At 40.4% G+C, this 19,202-nt stretch overlaps 1 protein-coding gene across 1 annotated transcript in view; it reads left to right on the top strand.

Moving 5' to 3' along the window:
• Positions 1–19,202, top strand: part of ARID1B (AT-rich interaction domain 1B) — a 447,671-nt gene that overhangs the window by 314,548 nt on the left and 113,921 nt on the right. The window contains exon 6 of the mRNA XM_019548627.1: positions 13,625–13,714. Coding sequence (XP_019404172.1) covers positions 13,625–13,714 — 90 coding nt within the window. The remainder of the gene's footprint in view (positions 1–13,624; positions 13,715–19,202) is intronic.

Below are 19,202 nucleotides of genomic sequence, written 5' to 3'. Positions count from 1 at the left end.
CAGTGACTGGTGCTTCTTGGGTCGGGGGGGGGGGGTGGCCACCTAGGATCCCCCTGTAGTTGATTGCTGTGCCAGGAAGGCACGGGGAAGCCCCCAGTGTGCTCCCCAACAGACCCAGAAATGAACCAGAAGGACTTCTGCTCCACTTCTGTGTTTGCCACTGAGCACATGGAAGGACCCCCCCCCTCCACACACACACACAGTCCTGTGGAACGGTCCACGCACCCCAGCATCACAGTGATCACAAGCTGCACTGGTACCTCGAAATATGTTTAAAAAACAAAAAAAATCTTTTAAAGCTGTATCTGTGTCCGAATTGCTGATTCTCTGAATTAGCATTGAACCTTCAGATTCGGCCAAATCAAATCTGGGACAGTGATCTGCATCAATGAATTGAATCACCATCCCCCGATTCAAGCTGAATCTGAATTGCATAGGGCCCACTTCGCACACCCCTACCCCCTACTCCTGGGACAGCTATAGACAACTGCAACAGTGGCACTGGGCAGGGGAGAGTAGGATTGGAAGGTGCTGGGAATATGTCACTGAGCTCAGAGAGGAAGAGGAAGAATTCTTACTTGGTTTGAGGACTTTAAAAAGTTCCCAGCTGCTGCTCCTGTGTTGTGGTCTGAACCGTGGGTGTGACTGTGCCACTGCACCACTTCTGGATCTTCCTTTGTTGCATAGCATGCTTAGCCTTCAGAGAGTCGTAGTTTAATTCATATATTTGGCCTTTAAAATATGCATCCTTTTATTATGTGGTGTTTCTAACCTAACCTCCTCAACCCACCCATAATATCTACAGGAAATGTGACCTGGTGCCTGTATTTGTTTTATGAAAAAACACATTTTTCAACTTCTGTTTTAGATTATTATGTAGCTAAATTCATTTGGGATTGGATCTTTTCCATTCTCTATAATTCCATAATAAAGTGTAGGCTGCATCCTATCACAAATGGAAAGGTTTTCTTCTCCCTCATGCACTGAAATATTGAGCAATGATTGCTAAGTTAACAGGGAAAGTCAGTCATTGTGTTCACCCATTAACAATACATTGGACCCAATACCCAAAGAAAGCTTTCTGTAAATCTAGCACAACATTTACTTTGTTTTTTGGTATAGAGTAGGCCATCATGCTCTCAGTTCCTATTTGGATGGAACTCATTACGGCTTTTGCTTCTTGCATAGGGGCCTGCATGGGACCACATTGTAATTACCATCAGTATTGACTATAGAAAAAAAGGCATTGCATGTCCTTACTTGGGAGCACAGAAACTGAACAAAGGCATAGAAGTCTTAATACATTAAGTTTCAACCAGGTGGTAAATGAACATTTGCTGAGTAAGTAAATTGTTTCCACTATGCTGATGCCCCTCCACTTTCAGTTATGACAAATATTTTTGAGAACTGAATTTGCAACAGGACACGTCTTACCTTTTTTGTAACAAAACATTGACAAGCTAAATAGTGTTTTTTAACAGATGCATACCAAGCATTGACAGTTCAACTCCATACTTGGAACTGGAACTCTAGTGTCAGAGAGGGTTTTTAAAAAGTACACAGACAAAAGCCAACTCATTCTGGTGAGTTTTTGTATTCCTTTCTCCATCACCAGACAACAGTGGACTCAAATTATTGTGATGTGTTGATTGATTACAGCCGTTAAGTTTCTTAGTAATCAGTTTCATCACTTATTCTCAGTTCACACATGCACCTTTGATTTCTCTTCCACAACAGGGTGATGTGGGTTGTCGTTGACTAATGAAGAATAGAATTGGTTTCGGCGTGAGACAAACGGAATGCCGACACCAATCCCGAAATGCATTAATCTTTAATAATCCACATCTGCATGTTTATAAATGATATAACTAGGGGTTGCTAATGTTGATACTCCCCCTTCCAAACAGAAACTGACACAGAAGTTCGTATTTGCAAACTACATTAAAGGCATATGGCTGACTGTTCTGCGTGTGACCTTGCAGAGGGTACTAAATTGATGAAAGTTCTAAGTTGATTAAGAATATATGAAGAATTGCTAGGTTCCAGCACTGTTTTGGGTTTACCATTGTTAGACGAGATTAAATATAGCATGATAGATCTTATAATACAGAAGATCAGACCTGCCAACAGTTTTTGGAGGCTGCTTTGTATTTTGATGGTTTTATTCATAATAGTCATGTTTGCTTCCCCTTATACCCCTTTCTGAGAATATTCTTTATGGTGTGATGAACTCTGGCATGTTCTCTGATGAGTGCACTCACTGTATTTTATTCATAATAAGAGCTGTTATGATGTTTCTCAAAGAGGATCTTGTTCCACATATAGGTGGGGTGGGATTAGTGACATTTCTTAATAACTGGAAGCTGAAGACTTAGATCAGAGGAAGAAGAGCAGGTGCTGCAAGTTAAGTGGTCCAGTGCCATATATCAGCATGACTCAAATCTCCACCTGTCTGCAGGAACATTAAGTGGGAGTCAGAGAAAAAGGAGAAAGGATCAGAAACAGTGGGTAAAGAAGGAAGAGACTGTCAAAAAGGGGCATAATCCCTTTGAGTAAATGCAGGGCAGCTGCCTCTGTCCTGACCCACAAAAGTAGTCAAGAATGCATCCTGGCTAGCCTTTGGCTATACTTATAGGGCAGTGCCATTATTGGCAGCTAGCTCCTGATTCAGAACTATTCCCTCACGAAAATAGCTCCAATGAAGACTTTGAACGAGGGGAACCACAGCAGTCTGTTTTACCCTGTCTTTGGTATCTCTCCTGATTTTTCACACGTAAGATGATACAAGCTTCCAAAGATTATAAGTGAAATTTTATGCCTTTTGTCATGTTAAAATTGTGACTTAAAACAGCTTGTATTAGGCAGCAAATCCTAGGGAGCTGTACCTATCTCTGCATTAGGTCTTTTCTGTCTCTCAGTTATTTCTGTTGTATTTCAGAGTAGTTTAGGAAAAAACCTCCCTTTGTAACTTATAAGTGCTGTCTAAAAATGATCACTAATAATGAAAATTCTTTTCCCTAGAACTTGCATTAACTTCCTAAATTAAATTGTTAATGTTTTACCTTTCAGGGGCGGGAAGGATGAGATTTCATTTTGGGAAAGAGAGTAAATGCAATGTTAAGAGGCAAGACAACTTCCTTATCTTTTGTTAAATGCATTTAAATGCTTAGAACTTGGATAAATGGCAAATTAAAATTTTGGTTAATTGAAATATATAAAGCAATTAAAATACATTTCTTTTCACTAGTTTGAATATGTACTTTATCACATTAACAAAGATATAAAATAATGGATCAGGCAGTCATACAGGGCTAAATGTTAAAGCCGTTAAACTTTGTTCTGAATCCATCTGTATTCAGTAGTTAAGTCACAAAAAAAACCTGAAAAAAGACAGAATGAGAAGTGCAGTATGGGCTACAGGATTTGGCTCACGAATTGGATTGTCATGTGCAGCGTACTCAGTTTAATATGCATATTAGATAAGTGCATAATTCGTGTAACTGCACAACTCGATGCTGGTCCCAGTTTGTTACCTATGCCTCACATTGTAGCAAACTCTGTCTGCATATCAATTAAGTGCAAAAACCACTGAAGTGCACAAGAACTTTTCAGCCTGTCTACTTTGTTAACTTAATCATACCCCATTTAACTGCATAGTTGGTGAAACTTAGTAGGAACCCTCAATTTCAAGGCTTCTAAAGCAGCCTGAAGTGACTGGTACTGTCAATTTCAAGGCTGCTATTAGAGAGGTATAAGGCACTCTGAGAAGCAAGATAAGAAGCCCTAATGAGGTGCAAAAAGCTTAGAACAGGCCTTTCCTGTAGTTAATGAGCATCGTTTACACTGAGTTGGGTAGGTACATACTTCTGGCCTTTCTTCAGTTCTGAGGCCCTGCACTTAAACAGAGTGTGTTGTTTTTTGTCACATATGAACTGCCTGTTCCTTATGTCTTATTTTGGAAATGTTATATGATACTAATTCAGAAAAATACAAATACTTAAGTGCAATAATAATTAATAAGCTCTGTAGATGTGAGACAGAACAACTGTGAATGAACTGTTTCTTTGCACAGTTGCTTTGGATGTTCTGGGGAACAGAGAAAGGAAAACGAGTGTGGGTCAGTCACATGAGACTTTTAAAAAGTAAAGTCAGTGGCTTGGCTTTGAAAAGGCCTATTTAGTATGAAGCAGTGATCAAGGGAGGAAAGGGGGGGAAGGAGCGAGCGCTTTATCTAATCTTTCTCCTGGGGACCCAGGTGGACAAATTGGCAACCCTGTTCGCAGCCTTTTTTTTTTCCCCTCCCCTTTGTAGCATAAGAACTGCTAATCGGATCCATGCTGCTGCAACTGTGGCTAGTTATTAACAGAATAAAAGCAGATTTCTTCAAAAGAACGGGTGGGGGAAAACGACTATATAAAATTGCAAGGTTGTTAGAATCTTAAATGCACAGCAGTCGATTTTTTTCCCCTATTCTGAATTATACGGTGAATACAGTCTTTCATCTGTCACTGTGCCCATTTCTTCAGAAGGCAGCCAAATATTAAGCTTCTCAAACAAAAAAAATGTTAGAATGAGGAAAACTACTGGGGAGGAGGAGGGGTAGCAAAGCATGGAGGAGAAACCAGGTTTTGTTTTTATTAATTTGGCCTGGTGAGAGAAATACGAGCTCTCGTCAGTAACTGTGCTCCCATCCCCCAGCCACCATCTCTGAATGCAGGGATTAGAAAAGATTTAACTGGTTGCTATCCTGGGACTGGCTTCTAGCAGAAATATCTAGTGCTGTGATATCTCCTCATTTTAATGGAAATCATGCATTAAATGTTCACAGAGTTAGGCAGAGGTGAAAGTGCAAGGAAATTGATCCCAAAAATGGATTTCAGGTGAAATTGCAGATCTCAGATAGTTGTTAGAATGGGGCAGTAAGCAGTGACCCCTAAATTTAAGTTATTCAATACCTCCTGCTCTAAAAAAAAATCTTGTGACCTCCTTTGAAGAGCAATAGCACTTGTGTTTTTTTAGTGTGAGGTTTGATATTTGGCAGAGGCACGGTCCTGTGGCAGAAAGATGCCCTTTGGTGATCTCATGAAAATCCATTCAGATTTGGCTAAATTGTTAGCTGCTGAAAATTGTCTCTGGCTCTCTTTATTTCACACTGCTCAGCTTGCTTTGGGCTTGCTGCCAAAAAGCCTGAAAAATTCCCTGAGCCTGCATTGCCCCTGTGCCTTACTTCAGCAGTCTAAACACAGAGCGTGACCTCTGGATGGGACACAGGCAAAATAGATTCTTCTGCTGCTGCTTTCCTCTCTGTGTTGGGGAACATCAGGTATGTGAGGGCTAGAGCAACTTCCATTAAGGGGTATAAACAATTCTTAGTCCTCTAAAACAGCATTTCTCAACCCGTGGGTCATGACCCAAAAGCGGGTTGCAAGAATTTATGAAAAGGTCACAAACAAACTTTAAAAATGGATTCACCTTTAAAGGAGAAAAACATGGGGAAACTGGCTTTTCCCTTGCAGGCTGGCAGATCCCAGCCTGTGAGGAGCTACTTGGGGCCCACTATGCCCCCACTCCCACCCCCTGTCCCACACACTAGGGGGTTAGAGGCAGGGGGCAGCAGGTTGGGAGTGGTGGGGGGGTCACTGGGTCAGGACTGGCCATCAATATTTACAAGTGGGTCCTGGTACAAAAAGGGTTGAGAACCACTGCTCTAAAACACTTCTTATTAAGAAGACTTCATGCCCCCTGGGAATAGAACCTAGACCTCTAGCATGGTAGACCAGGGCTGCCATTGGTACTGTTGTATACCAGACCACTGTTTTTTAAAACCTTTGCCCCCTGTCTGTTTCTGAGTGAGGAGTGGACTGCAAAAAGTACCGTTTTTCAGTTTATTGGTGGAAATAAATGGCAATCATTTGTCCTTGCAGTTCTATTGGCTGTGTCTAGAGGTAGGGCAGTGCACAGCCAGGTTCTGAGTTAGTCAGGGAGGTAGGGAAGGAGCAAGGTGACTTTTTTGTGGTGGCTGTGCCCCTTGCTCCTAATTGGTCAAGGAACTCAGTGGCACCCACCCCTTGCTGCTGATTGGCCAAGGAAGTGGAAGCACCACCCTTCACCACTGATTGGCCAAGGGGACCAGTGGTCCTGCCCCTCACCAAGGGGTTTGAATATCATTTAGCATTTCTATTATGGTGGCATTCATGGGACTTGAACAAGACTCACTATGGTGGAGGCCATGCAAACATGAAAAAAGGCATGGTTCTGATACTCCAAGAACAAAAATGTGTTATGAACAGAGTAGGTGAATTGTTACCAGTTTCTGGTTTTACATGCATTTGGAGGATTATTAATGTAAAATAGAGAAACCAGTGGGTTTAGAAGATGATATATTTAAAGAACTAATGAATCTATGAAATTCAAGACCAGATCCACTGACATTGACTGCTTTGCACATCTCCAGTGACACAAAGCAGCTATAAACTTGGCTTCAACAGCCAGTTAAAACTGAATTTGCAGTTGCTTTGGATTACTGTAGAGTGGGGGTGGGCAATTATTTTGGCTAAACGGCTACTTTAGGAGTTTTTGTAAGCTGTTCCAGGCTAGGGGAGGGAGACAACTGATTCTATCTGATCGTGGCCCATCCACCTGACACCCACCAGCACTCCCAGCAGTGGGTGTGGGACTGGTGGGCCAGGGCACCTGGGCAGCAGGGCCAGGTCCGGTTGTGGCGGAGACACTATCAGACAGCAGGTGGAAGGAAGCATCACTGCAGGGGCTGCCAGGATGAAGAGTCCGGCCACTGTACCACTCCCACCCCACTGCTTGTCCAGGAGTAGTGGGACTGGCTGAATGTGCCATAGCCCAGGGTGTCTACCACACCTGGCCTGGGCAAGGCCAAGGGACTGTACCTGAGCTGCAGGCAAGAGAGAATCCCCTGGTGGGCCAAATCTGACGTGCAGGCCATATTTTACCCACCCCTGCTATAGAGAAACAAATCAGCTGGAATGCAACCTCACTTCAGAATGCTACGTAGCAGGGTGTAATGCGTCGTGAGATTTGAGGGCCTCTGACTTTAAGCCCAGCCTGACCCAAGGGAGCAGTGAAGCACTGCTAAGGAGAGTAATACCACCTGTTTTTGCTGTGCTGAAATTAATGGCAGGATTCAAGTTGTGATTTTTGTATTCATGTCTGTGAACCAGTTGAAGGTGATGCAGTTGGGTCCATCACAGAACATTCAACCAGTATTATTTACTTACCAGCTGAGCAGGCCAGAGTGAGTGCCAGTACCAGTATCGAGTGCAGTGGTCTGAAAAACAAGGTTCTGATCAAATTTATAAAAAGCCTTAAAGTATTTATCCAGGTTAGGGGCAAGGAAACAAAGTAAAATTAGCTTTTAGAGAAAGTATATTAAAGCTAGTTTTAAAAGTGTTATTAATCTGGTAGGAAAGCATGGGTAATGTGAGAAAAAATATTATTCTGTTTAAGTGAGCATGGGATCTGGAAGCTGAGGGGAGAATGAGAAATTCATGGTAGGGTTTTTGCAGGTCAAGGCCAGTTGCACCTCCCTTTCAGCTACCTCAAAAGGCTAATTTAAAATTGCATCTTGAAAGTCCATATTCAGCATGGCCCCGAAGTATATGCTTACCTTTAAATGTAGGATTGAAAAGAGTCTCTTGAGTCAGTGGATCCATGCTTCACTGATTATAATGTAATATAGCTTAGTTCATAATTTTATCAAACACTGTATTGTATTGAAACAGGTTTCTGCCCACTGGTTCTAGATCACCACTCCTCTGATGGTTAGGCCTTATCTTCTAATTTCCAGTCTAAACTTATTCATGGCCAGTTTATAACCTTTAGTTCTTTCACCAGCATTGCCCTTTAGCTTGTATAGTTGTGTTTTTTTACCCACTGATGCATTTCTAAAAAGCAGCCATATCCCCTCTCTAATTTTGCTTGCTATTACTGTATTTACTCAAAGAGAAGATAAGGTCCCATCTTCCCCCCCCATCAGCATGGAGGAAAAAGCCCCTTGTCTTACGTTCACATGCGAAGGAGAGTGGGGAGTAGGCAGCTCAGGAAGCCTGGATTAGGGCCAGAGTCAGACCCACGGCAACCTCCTGCCCATCCCACGGGCAGCCCCTTCCTCCCCCTTACTATCAGATGCAGCTTGGCTCCAGCTCAGGCTGGGGTCCCTCCCAGGCATGGAGCACATGGACACCCCTTCCCCTACTTGGCCAATCAGCAGCACTGACACTGCTTCATGGCCAGGCATGGGCTGAGTTTCCATGTACTGTGCATGGTACAGCCTGAGCAGCATCTGACAACAAGGGCTTAGGGGATGGGAAGAGTCTGTGGGGAGCTGGAGGTGGCAGGGTACAGGTGACTGGGGGGCGGGGGGGCAGAGTGATTGCAGGGAATGGGTGGGGCAGAGCAAGGGGGCCACCTGACCCCTCCCCCCCAACTCTGCCTTCCCTGCTGTAGCCAGGGGGAGGGTGAGATTCCAGACAACCTCTCCAATACTTAAGAGTCTGTACTTGGAAAACTTTAACATTTATACTTTTCCCATATATAGGATCTAAGTTTTGGGGGTCGTCTTATATTTAAGTAAATATGGTAGTTCCTAAGTACATAACCTTGCAACTTTTGTTGTTAAATACCATTCAAGTTAAATAACTCTATTCCCTAAAGTCATTCAGTCTTTCTTGGATAATATTCCGATCCTCCCCTGTATTGACAGTGCTCCCAAATTTAGTGTCATCAATTAATTTCATTAGCATACTCCTACTTCCTGTGCAAAACTCACTAATGAAAGATTGAAGAGTAATCCTTGAGAAACTCCACTAGTAATGTCTTTCCAGCCTGATAGTTCCCTTTTCAATACATCTCACTGTTGTCTGCCCTTTAGCCAGTTCCTTATCCACCTTTTGGTTCTTGTACTAATCCCCATCCTTTCCATCTTATTTTGCACATGGAAACATGTTCTCACTTAAGTGCTTTCTTGAATCAGTTTTTAAAGGCAAAGCCCTGCGAAGTGTTCAGCATCTTCTGCAGATACTGAGGATCCTCCACTCCTATTATACTGATGGGAACTGAGGGCCATCTGCACGTTACAGCATGTGTGCAACCTTGTATAGGATTGGACCCTAATTAATCATAATGGTCCTTCTTCTGTACTTGATCAAGTGCTTTCTCTTTCTTGCTGCATCTTGGCTCTGAGGAATTTATACTCCTTTGTTAACTGCAAATTTAATGGCTCTACTCTTAATGCAATCTCCTCTTTCTACCTTTGCAGTGTAAGAGGTGTGTCCCGACTGTTCAATCCAGCTTGTCTGAAAGATAAAAGTTAACCTTTTCAGCCTCTGTTTCCAACGCGGATGCACATTCTCTTACAAAATATTTTAAAAAGCTTAGCATAATTTTATTTGAAAATGGTAATACAGGCTGTCACAATATTATTAACCATTAAAAATAATGTCTTCCCTTTGTACTTGTGAATTAACTAGTTTTTTTTAAAAAAAGGTAATCCAGTAGGCATTTATGTCATATATCCCATAAGCTCTCGTTTTTTAGAATTTTCACAACAAATTTAAAAAGACAGTATTTAAGTTTTAAAAGGTTCTCTTGTTCATGCAACAGTAGCTGCTTTTCATAAAATTTTCTTATATATCTTGCATTCCACACTATGCTAGATGCAATGCTATTGATTTGAATGGCACTCTTACTATTAAGATTTACTTGATACTATTTTAGATCTAGCGTAATATAATAGCATGTCACTGTCTATTAGTGTTACATGCGCTATTCTGTTTACTGTGATTTTTCATAATAAAAATGCTTTGTAACAATGTGTACAGTAGTGTTCACCATGCATAAACTCTCGCAGTTGGAATATCTTATCACTGTAGGGTAGTACTATGCAAAACCACAGGAAAACATCAGCCCTATTGAAAGTTCCATCCATATTCCATTGAGTCAAAGGATCAAACAGTTGTCAGGGAAATAATTTGCGTTTTCTCCCCCAAATAGCTATATTCATGTTACAAAAAAATACTTGTTTCATTCTTTGCAATTTGTCTTCCAAAATTAATAGAAAAGTATGCTAATATAGTAATGAAAGTGGCCTCCCTAAAGGAGTTTCAGAGAAAATGTGCCCATTTTCTTTCTTTTTGCTACATAAAAGTCTGAAGGGATGGAAGGAGTGTGAATTGGTTGGTTGATAGTTTATTTTTAAGAGTAATTTTCTGGTTTTTTGCATTTCTTTTTTCTGCTTGCTTTTTGCCTTTCGAGTATCTGGAATATCAAGTCTGATCTTAGCCTTGCTGAAGCACTTTTCAAGTCTCAAGAATGTATACTAGGAACATAAACATTTTTAAATTGAAAGGCTGGGGATCTGCTGTGTATGAGGCACAGGATGCACAAAGCCCCATTAAGCGCTGTGTTAACTCACACATTGTCTGTTGCGGAACCAAACCAAAAAGATTTTCTTCCTTGTGTTTATTAAACAGCGGTTGAGGGAACAGGAATAAAGAGTTCTGATTCTCTGGAATTCAAACTACTTCTCTCTATCAATTCTAAATCTCACCATTAATTAGGTTTTTCTTTCTTGATACTTAGATGGTAAGCTCTTTGGGGCAGGGACTTCCCTTTTATTCTGTGTTTGTACAGCACCTAATACAATGGAGGACTATTGATCCTTGCTATCACAGTCCAATAAGAAAAATAGTTTTAAAAAAGACACAGGCTTTTTTTAAAAAAAAAAACCAATCAACCTTGAAGTTCATCTTATTATACCACAAAGAAATATAAAAAATGCACAGACTTGGGTCCTGACAGAAACTTAGGTGCCTAGCTCTCTTTGAAATCAACTCCTAGTGACTGGGTGTTAGATGCAAAAATAGAAGTTAAGTGCTCTGAATATGTTTAAGATGACCCATAAGTGGAACTCTCTTCTTTTACTGATCACCTTTCAAGACAAAGTGACAGCCGTAATACTCTAACATTTGGTTGCTTTTGGTTAAACATATGGTCAATATTCAGTAGTAGCTTTGCAGCCTTTTGTATACTTGTGCATATAATGCATACCTAATCCACAAGAACAAAAACTTTTTAGTAAAATGTATGGTACTGTTGCAAGCTAATCTTTTATTTTAGGGCTCATAGTTTTGGATCAACTGCTTATTACTTACAAAAATAATTTTCTTCTGTCACAAGCAAAATTTGTTCTGAAGTTTTCATTTAATAATGGGGAATGTTCAAAAGTACCCTTTTAAATAAATAAATAACATAGTAGTATAAATGTATGCAGGTGCCAGTCATTTCATTTAATTTGAAAAACTCCTGACTTCACATTTCTAGATGATGCAGATGAAATTGATTTCTGTACTACATAATTCACATATGCACAGTTCTAAAGTTTGCTTTTGCCTGTGCTGTGCTTGTATGTCTGTATATACAGGATAAGAGTCTTGCTCAGTGATTAGCATAATTATTAACATAAAAAATTAGAGATTTTGAAAGATTAAAATGGCTCAGACTAAAGGTATGCAGTTTTTAGAGGAACTGCCAATCCTGTTCCTGAAGGAGATGTCATTTGGGGGCTGCACAGGGCAACCAGCGGTAGCTCTGCCTGTTTTTTGTAACTATAAAGACTTCTATGGCTTTCAGAGGCATGCTCTAGGTTTACTTGAAATAGTCTGTCTGATACCAGTGCCTCAGGCATATGCAGCGTAAGTGGTAGTGCCATGTGTTAACATGGAATTACCGTTTGTTTACAGTCTTGAGTCACTGAATTCATTCTGTCATGCAGAAGTGTTCATTATAATATAGGCACTTACTGTCTTGCTACAGCCCACTCCTGAGTGACATCAAAAAAGAAGTCGGTATTTTATTCTCATAGGCCTTAGACTTCCTAAATGGTTTGTGGATCCAAGGCCCCAGGCACTGAATGTTTCATAGTAGCATCATGGTTTGGTCTTTTGGAGGAAAAATTCTGCCTCTTGCAAATTGTGGAAATAAGACGGTTGTCACATCCTTTCATAGTAATGTCATCCCTCATGTGCTTTAGTGTAAACTCTCCTAATTCAAATAGCTTGACAATGTTTATACTTAAAATTATAGTTTTTATTTCTGTGCCTTGGCTCTTTATTTAATATTACTTTTGTACTCAGTCACTGAAATGGCTGCTCTGAAACAAGGCAGTGCACGGGGCAGAAGGATTATGTAATACTTCACTTGTCTATGATGTTTGGCACTTCATAGCTTTAAGGAAATAGCAACCCCTACAGGCTGTCTTTAGACCATACTTATGATTCCAGAAATAACCACCGGATTTCCATTTTATCCATTAAAAAGCCTGGCAGCTAAGCAAAAGGAAATGACGCTAAGTACACACAAATCTGTGTCATGTTTTTGTATTCCTAGTATTTAAAGTGAAAAACAATCTGAGAATAATCTGTACATTTTTAAGGGTAAGGAATAAAAATCTGTCTACTGCTGTTTATACCACAGTAGGCATCAGCAATTTCTGAAAGCCTGAAGTATATTTTTGTTGCCTAACCTGAGGTGGTCCTCAAGCTGCTTTGGCTGTCAAGAGCAGATGTGTCTCAAAATCAGCAGTGAATGAAAGTCCTAGGAGACGTTTGAGACTTGCTCTCATTTCTCCTTAGGCTGTGGCAGGTTGATTACTTGGCAGTTGCCATCTTGTAGCAGCACAAGGGTTGCTGCTTGGCCCTACACACTTAACGCTATGTTGAGGGTTAAGATGTGACCCAGAGAAGTGGCTCTCAAGTGTCATTCATCAGTACAGTAAGCATCTGCTTTACCGTATAATAGCGTTGAAGGGGCTGACCTAATATTCTCAGCCTCCTGGGTCTGAAAATTTGGACAGTGTTTGAGCTCTTCATTGTTTCAGGGTAAATAAACCACAATTTATATAGAGTTCACTTTTTATGAGTCTTTTGAACGAAACCTTAAAAGTGGGTTGTATCTGATTTGCATGGACATTAAAAGTACCATGGTATTCTTATTTGTCCTGGTGCCTTTTTGTGTATAATAAGACTCTCCATTCACTTATCAGATCTCACAGATACTCCCCACACCTCTCTCAGTCCATGTATCCATTTTGGTTTTTTATTCTTGCTTTGCATGTGGACATTCAAATCCACTGATTCAGTGTAAGATTTTTTTTTTTATACTGTTGTTGTTAGTCATTTCTGTATTGACTGAATTTTTCATTGGTAATATTTTTGGCAGCAGTCCACGTCTGCCTGGCTGGAGGCCAGTTCAAGCTCGGCAGGATGAGCCCTATTGTTCAGCAGACTTGGATTTTGTTAAACTCTCTAACAGAAATACGTGTCAGGAGATTTGCAGCTATAAATTGGATCATGTCAGTGAGGTTGGGAACTCACTCAATACGAAATTGAACATTTCGGCATGCCTGTTGCTTAATATGTTTATGCATGCTTCCTGCTTGGGTTTAGAAAATGTGAAAAAGGAAGACCTGTTGAGCTGTATCTCTGTTGCATACTGTTGGTTATTTTTCTTTGATGTTCAGCGGTTCAGAGATGCAGCAGTGTTTGAATTGTACATCACACCATTAAAGGGAAGATCATTTCTCTTTGTTTTGCAGGCAGTCAGATGCCACCTCAACCTTCTGGCAGCCAGTCAGAATCCAGTTCCCATCCTGCTTTGAGCCAGTCACCAATGCCACAAGATCGAGGTTTGTGAGGTTTTTACTTTGTGCCAAATGTTTGTTTCATTCTCAGCAGCATGTGGACATGATAGAATTTCCCTTGCTTTTGCCTAGTAAAAAAATGACAGTCTCTATTGTAACAGACTGTGTGGGGGTTTTGGGGTTTGGAGGGGGTCCTTTCCAGGCGGAGTGAATGAGTAGCAGGATTTAACCAAAGCACCGTTGCAAGCAAGGCGTTCTTAAAAGACTGTCAACAGCATGAAAGGATTGTACTGCAGAGTTTTAACTAGTGTTCTTGAGAATCCAAAACGGAAGAAACTTGATGGTTATTTAACATGAAATTTGATCTCTGACCAGCTGTAGGTAGAAATTCAAAATCCCCTTCCATTTAAAGAGCAAAATAGACTAGTTGGGTCAAGTGGTCTACCTCCCTCCTTTATCACCAGAAATACTGGACCCTAAACACATTGTTGATAAAACTTTGCTAGCAAGAACTCTGTTTGACTAGGGCTATTTTAGCCAGCACAGGTTCATTCATCAATGAATGGGATAAATCTTTATCTTAGGGACAGGGATCTTTATCTTTTAACTGTGTTATATGTAACTGCCCTAAGAGGGGAGTTTATTACAGTTTCATAACCTGATTATAAGATAAAATAACTATGGGCTATTTTCATAACCTGATTATAAGATAGAATGCCAGTGAACCAAAGGCCTTGTTTACACAACGACTGAAATGCACTGTATTTTTCTGCAAATCACACATCCCAACGCATCTTGTTTTGGGGAGGCAGAATGGAGCGAGAGATTTTTCCAGAGCCATGGCTGAATACGTGTCCCATGTGGAGCAGAGAATGGAGTCTGCGCATCAATATCACTGTCTCACCCTGCAAATGCCCGAGCTTAATATTTAACCGAAAAGTGAAAAGCTGCTGCTAGTTTGACATCAGCTGTGATGGGTTTAAAGTTTGAACTACAGAATAGACTCTGTCCTTGAAGAGTAGACTCTACCTCTCCTGCAGGCAGCTGGAGCCCAATATGGACCCAGCCCTCAGCAACAATCACAGCATCCCTATACCTCCATTCCAGTATGGAAAACAGTTTCCTTACTTAAAGCATGCATCCCAATTTTGGAGGGCCAGTTTTTAGGGAGCAGTGCATGGGGTATGCAAGTAAACACAGTACTAGCAACTGGTTAGCAAAGCAGATATGACAATAGGAAATAAAGCCAAATTAATGCTTTAAGTGCTCCCATTAAAGTCACTTTGATATTGAAGAAAGGTTCCTTTGTAGTAGGTCCCTGAAGAAAGGCAGACTTGATGCCCAGAAGCTTGTCCAAAGATCTCCCAGTCATGCAGCTGCTCCAGTAAGGGATATCACAAAATATTCTTTACCTCTTGTTTAATTTAGTTGTCATTTACTTTCCAGGTCACCTTTACATACAGTTGTTGTTAGCATAGAGCTTCAATTCTACCTTAACAGTTCTTTAGTGTCATCCATGTCTGGTGGAAGAAGAACAACCTTGGTACCAAAGACTAATGCAGAATATTGCATGTGACAGGCTGTCGTAAGATAGTGGGAAGGGGTCAGACTGAGGCTTCGGGGACCCATGCTTCTCAGGAGCTGTGTGCATTTTTTGTGATGGTTGGATCTAAGCATAGCACATGGAGCTGCCCAACTGTATTTATTTCTTCAGCATTGTGTACCCTATAAGACTTCAGAGGATGGGTTAACAGTGGCCACGGGTGAGCAGAATGCTTTAATTTCCTTGTGGGGGTGAATGTATGGATCCGTTCTCTACAAGGAAATTAGATGGCAGTCTGTGGTTGAAACCATCATTAAGAACTGGGGGATCAAACTGAAATAAAGGAAAAGACAGCCGCCAAACCAAAAAGCCAAACTAGCAGACAGAGGTGGAAAAACTGGGATATAAGAAGTATACTAGTCTGTTCTTCCCACGTGGAGGATGACCTATGTGGGTATAATATAAAGAATATGTTTTCACTTGAATTTGGAAGTATTTTAATAGCCTTTGATTGTTTATATGCAACATGCTTTGTTTTTCTGTTTTGATAATTTACATTGAGGTTTCTGGCATGCTTCTCACAACAGTCCTTGTGACCCAGGTTGTATAAAATGTCCATTTGTTTCATGCAGCAGATATGAAATTTGTAACTAGGTAGGTCATATTGATTTTGCAGAACATGCTCCCCAAAGCTTCTATAAAGTCTGCTGTACGCACATAAACATGCGTGCATTCCCTTTTGTGCCCTATCATTGATTAGAGGTTCCTTTGAAATGGAAAACTTCACCTTTTAAAAAGGCTGTTACATTAGTTGATTCCTTTGCTTGCTTGAACTGATTTCCACTGAACTTGGAGAAGAGAAGCAGGGGAAGAGGTAGGGACTCAAAGGAAAGGTACTTGTCATTTACTGATAAAAACCTGAGCAGAAAATCGTTGCTGCTGAAGACACCTGATCTGCAGGCGTCTGTTACAGTAATTTAAACGCTTGGTGCACTGATATGAATGTTTTCCAGCAAAAAAACACCAAGAGACCCTCCAGTTTAGGATAAGGCGTTTTTGTTCCTTCTAGCACTTTACATAACATTTCCTTCCTTGTTTGAAGAAATGACTGAATGAACAAAAGCCTTCTAATAGTTTATTGAATGGAATCCCATACTCTCAACACTCGAAAAATATATTATTAGGCAGATTCTCCAGAGCTTGACTGACAGAGTAGGATCCAAGGTACAGCCATTCTGACTGCTGAAATGCCACACTTAAACTACTATGTTTACAATTAGTTATTTTATTACGAAAGTGTTTGATTGTATTTTATCCTTCTTTTCATGGTTACTCAGCACCCAGCTGGGATTTCTCATGTTTGCCAGCCTAAGGCTGTACATCGCCTATCATAGAGTACAGTATCAAGCGACCAGGCGTTTTTATATGTACGTTTAGAGAGAGAGAGAGAGTGTGTGTGTGTGTGTATGTGTGTGTAGCAGTAGGAATTTCTAGGGGTTTAGAGTTTACCAGGCCTTTAAATTACTTTTGATGTAGTTTATCTTCTATTTTAAATGTAGTGTAAATGTTATTTGTATTTTTTAAATGATTTTGAAAATCTTTCATATCTTACTGAGGCTGCAGCTCCTTTGTACCTGGCTCAGGATCAGCAGAAGCAGTTCATGCAGCACATTTTTATTTGCATTCCTGGGTCTGCACTTATTTAGATTTGATACTAAGACACTGGAACTTTTCTTGTTTCTACCTAACTGTTACCTACACAAGTTGTGCTATTGTGTGGAAGTAGCTGCTGCATATCTTTTCTTATGGAAACTTCATTATAGTAGCAATCATAATTTTTTTCTGGATAGCTCAAATTATGTCCTCAATCATTGTTATTTTTTTCCAGAATCACTCCAGTTTTGCATTTGTATAAGAACAGGATTAGGTCTACTTCCATGCAGTAAAATTAAAACTCTTTGCAGACACTTAATTGCTTTAATTTCCTTTTGCTTCTGTGTGATAGTGAAGTAAATAGTATCATACGTATTTTATAAATGCATGAACTGAGGGTAAAGGCCAATTATCTACCAATTTTGGGTGTCTCTGTTTTTAGGTGCTTCATTTTGAGAGGCACTGAGCATCCCATTAGAAGTCAGTTTAGGCTGTGGGCTTGCAACATTTCCAAAATCTGGTTCCATTAAACTGGCCACGCAGTAACTGACACTTTCAAAATCAGCTGCACCTTTTTTGCAAAGTTGGCTGGAGGCTATGGTCGAATATACCGCTTTAAAAAGTGGGAGAGAGCTACTGCAGGAACAACATATCAGCTGTTAGAAAGTAACTGTTATGTCTGCCTGATTTGCTAAATCACTGTATCTTTAATCCTGAATGAAAGAATGCTGAAGTTATAGTGGATTTGCAGCACCTGTGTTGCTACAGAATCACACAGTTGTAACAGTTGCATCATAAAAGGTAATACTGATATCGGTGGATTTCAGTGGCACTATTCTATCTGCCTTTTACCTGAAGCATCTTGCTCAGGGTCATAATGTAAATTGATTCCAGAGCTGGGAATAGACAATTGGCTTCCCAGCCATCCATCCTTTGTCCTAATGCAGGGGTGAGCAAAATGCATCCCACAGGCCAGATGTGGCCCACCAAGCCATTCTATCCGGCCTGCGGGGCCCTTAAAAAAATTTAGAAAATTAAAATTTATCCCCCCTGGCTGCCTATCATGCAGCCCTCATTGGCTTGCCAAAACTCAGTAAGCAGCCCTCTGCCCAAAATAATTGCCTGCCTCTGTCCTAATGATTAGCTCCCACACATTCTCTTACCATAGTCTAATAATATTAGCGTGTGTACATGTACATCCATACAAGACAAATAGAAAATTCTGCTTTATGGCAGTGTTGAATTGGACTTTTCTTTTTAGCTCAACATACTAAATTCTTTCCTATACTCTAACAGAGCCAACAAAACTCCTCTGCTCCAGGTTAATGTTTTTTAAATGCTCAGAGTTCAAAATGTGAGTCTTATTCATATTAAAATAGTACATTGAGAACTCCTGAAAACCATTGAATATAATGGAAACAGTAAATAGCTTCATACCATTATTCTCACAGATATTCTCGTAATGGGGATACTTAAAGAAGCCTTATTTATTAGGGCAAATGTATATGGGTCGGAATTAATTTTTTAAAAATCTTTAATTGTTTTCCCATTATAGTTTTCACAGCAGTATGTAGTTAAATATTCATGATAATGCTGATGATATGCTAAAGGTCTGAAATAGATCTGGAGTCTCAAAACCAACACAGGTTATTTAACCCTTTTCATCTAATGCACCACCAGGGACTTGCTCAGTGCAATCCCAGAGCACAGGAATAATTAGAAGATAGTAATGAGGATTTAATTAGTCCTTGAGATATGCTGAAATAGGACCACTGAGAACTTTTCTGTTTGGACATGGATTGCAAGCAGAATTGATGCTATTGCCATTGCTGTGATGTGCCGGAAAATGTATTCTGTTGCTGGAGGCAGTTTCATGGCACCATTCTGTGCCTGTCAGATCTGCATGGAAGGTGCCCAGAGTATGATCTCCTGAAATTGTTGAACAGTACCCTTCCTCTGCTCTTCTACCTCCTCCCAGTAGCAGTTCTGTCATTCTTCCTACTTCCAGCTTTACTTGTTCCTATTGTTTACCTGGTCCATTTTAGGGAAGGGGGAGGGTTGTGATACAAATGTGTATTCCATTAAAAGCCATTTTGTGAAGAAAAACAGTGAGAAAATTCAGCCTTCTAGAATCCCGCTGGCGGAAAATCTGGAAGTGCTGAGTGAAATCTGGACCTGTTTGACACAGCCCTCTGTAAGCTTTATCTCTACATCTAGTCTTGATTTAGCATTAGATCTTCATAGAAATTATATTTATCAATAGCTGCAATGTAATAAATTTAAATGTCTTTTTGGCAGCAGAGATGTTATCTAGCAAGAGATAAGAACAGATGGAAT

The sequence above is a fragment of the Crocodylus porosus genome, unplaced genomic scaffold (genome assembly GCF_001723895.1).
Source record: "Crocodylus porosus isolate Cpor-Errol unplaced genomic scaffold, CroPor_comp1, whole genome shotgun sequence".
NCBI classification, from domain to species: domain Eukaryota; kingdom Metazoa; phylum Chordata; order Crocodylia; family Crocodylidae; genus Crocodylus; species Crocodylus porosus.
Note: the sequence above shows the minus strand (reverse complement) of the source record. Positions and strands in the feature narration are given on the sequence as shown.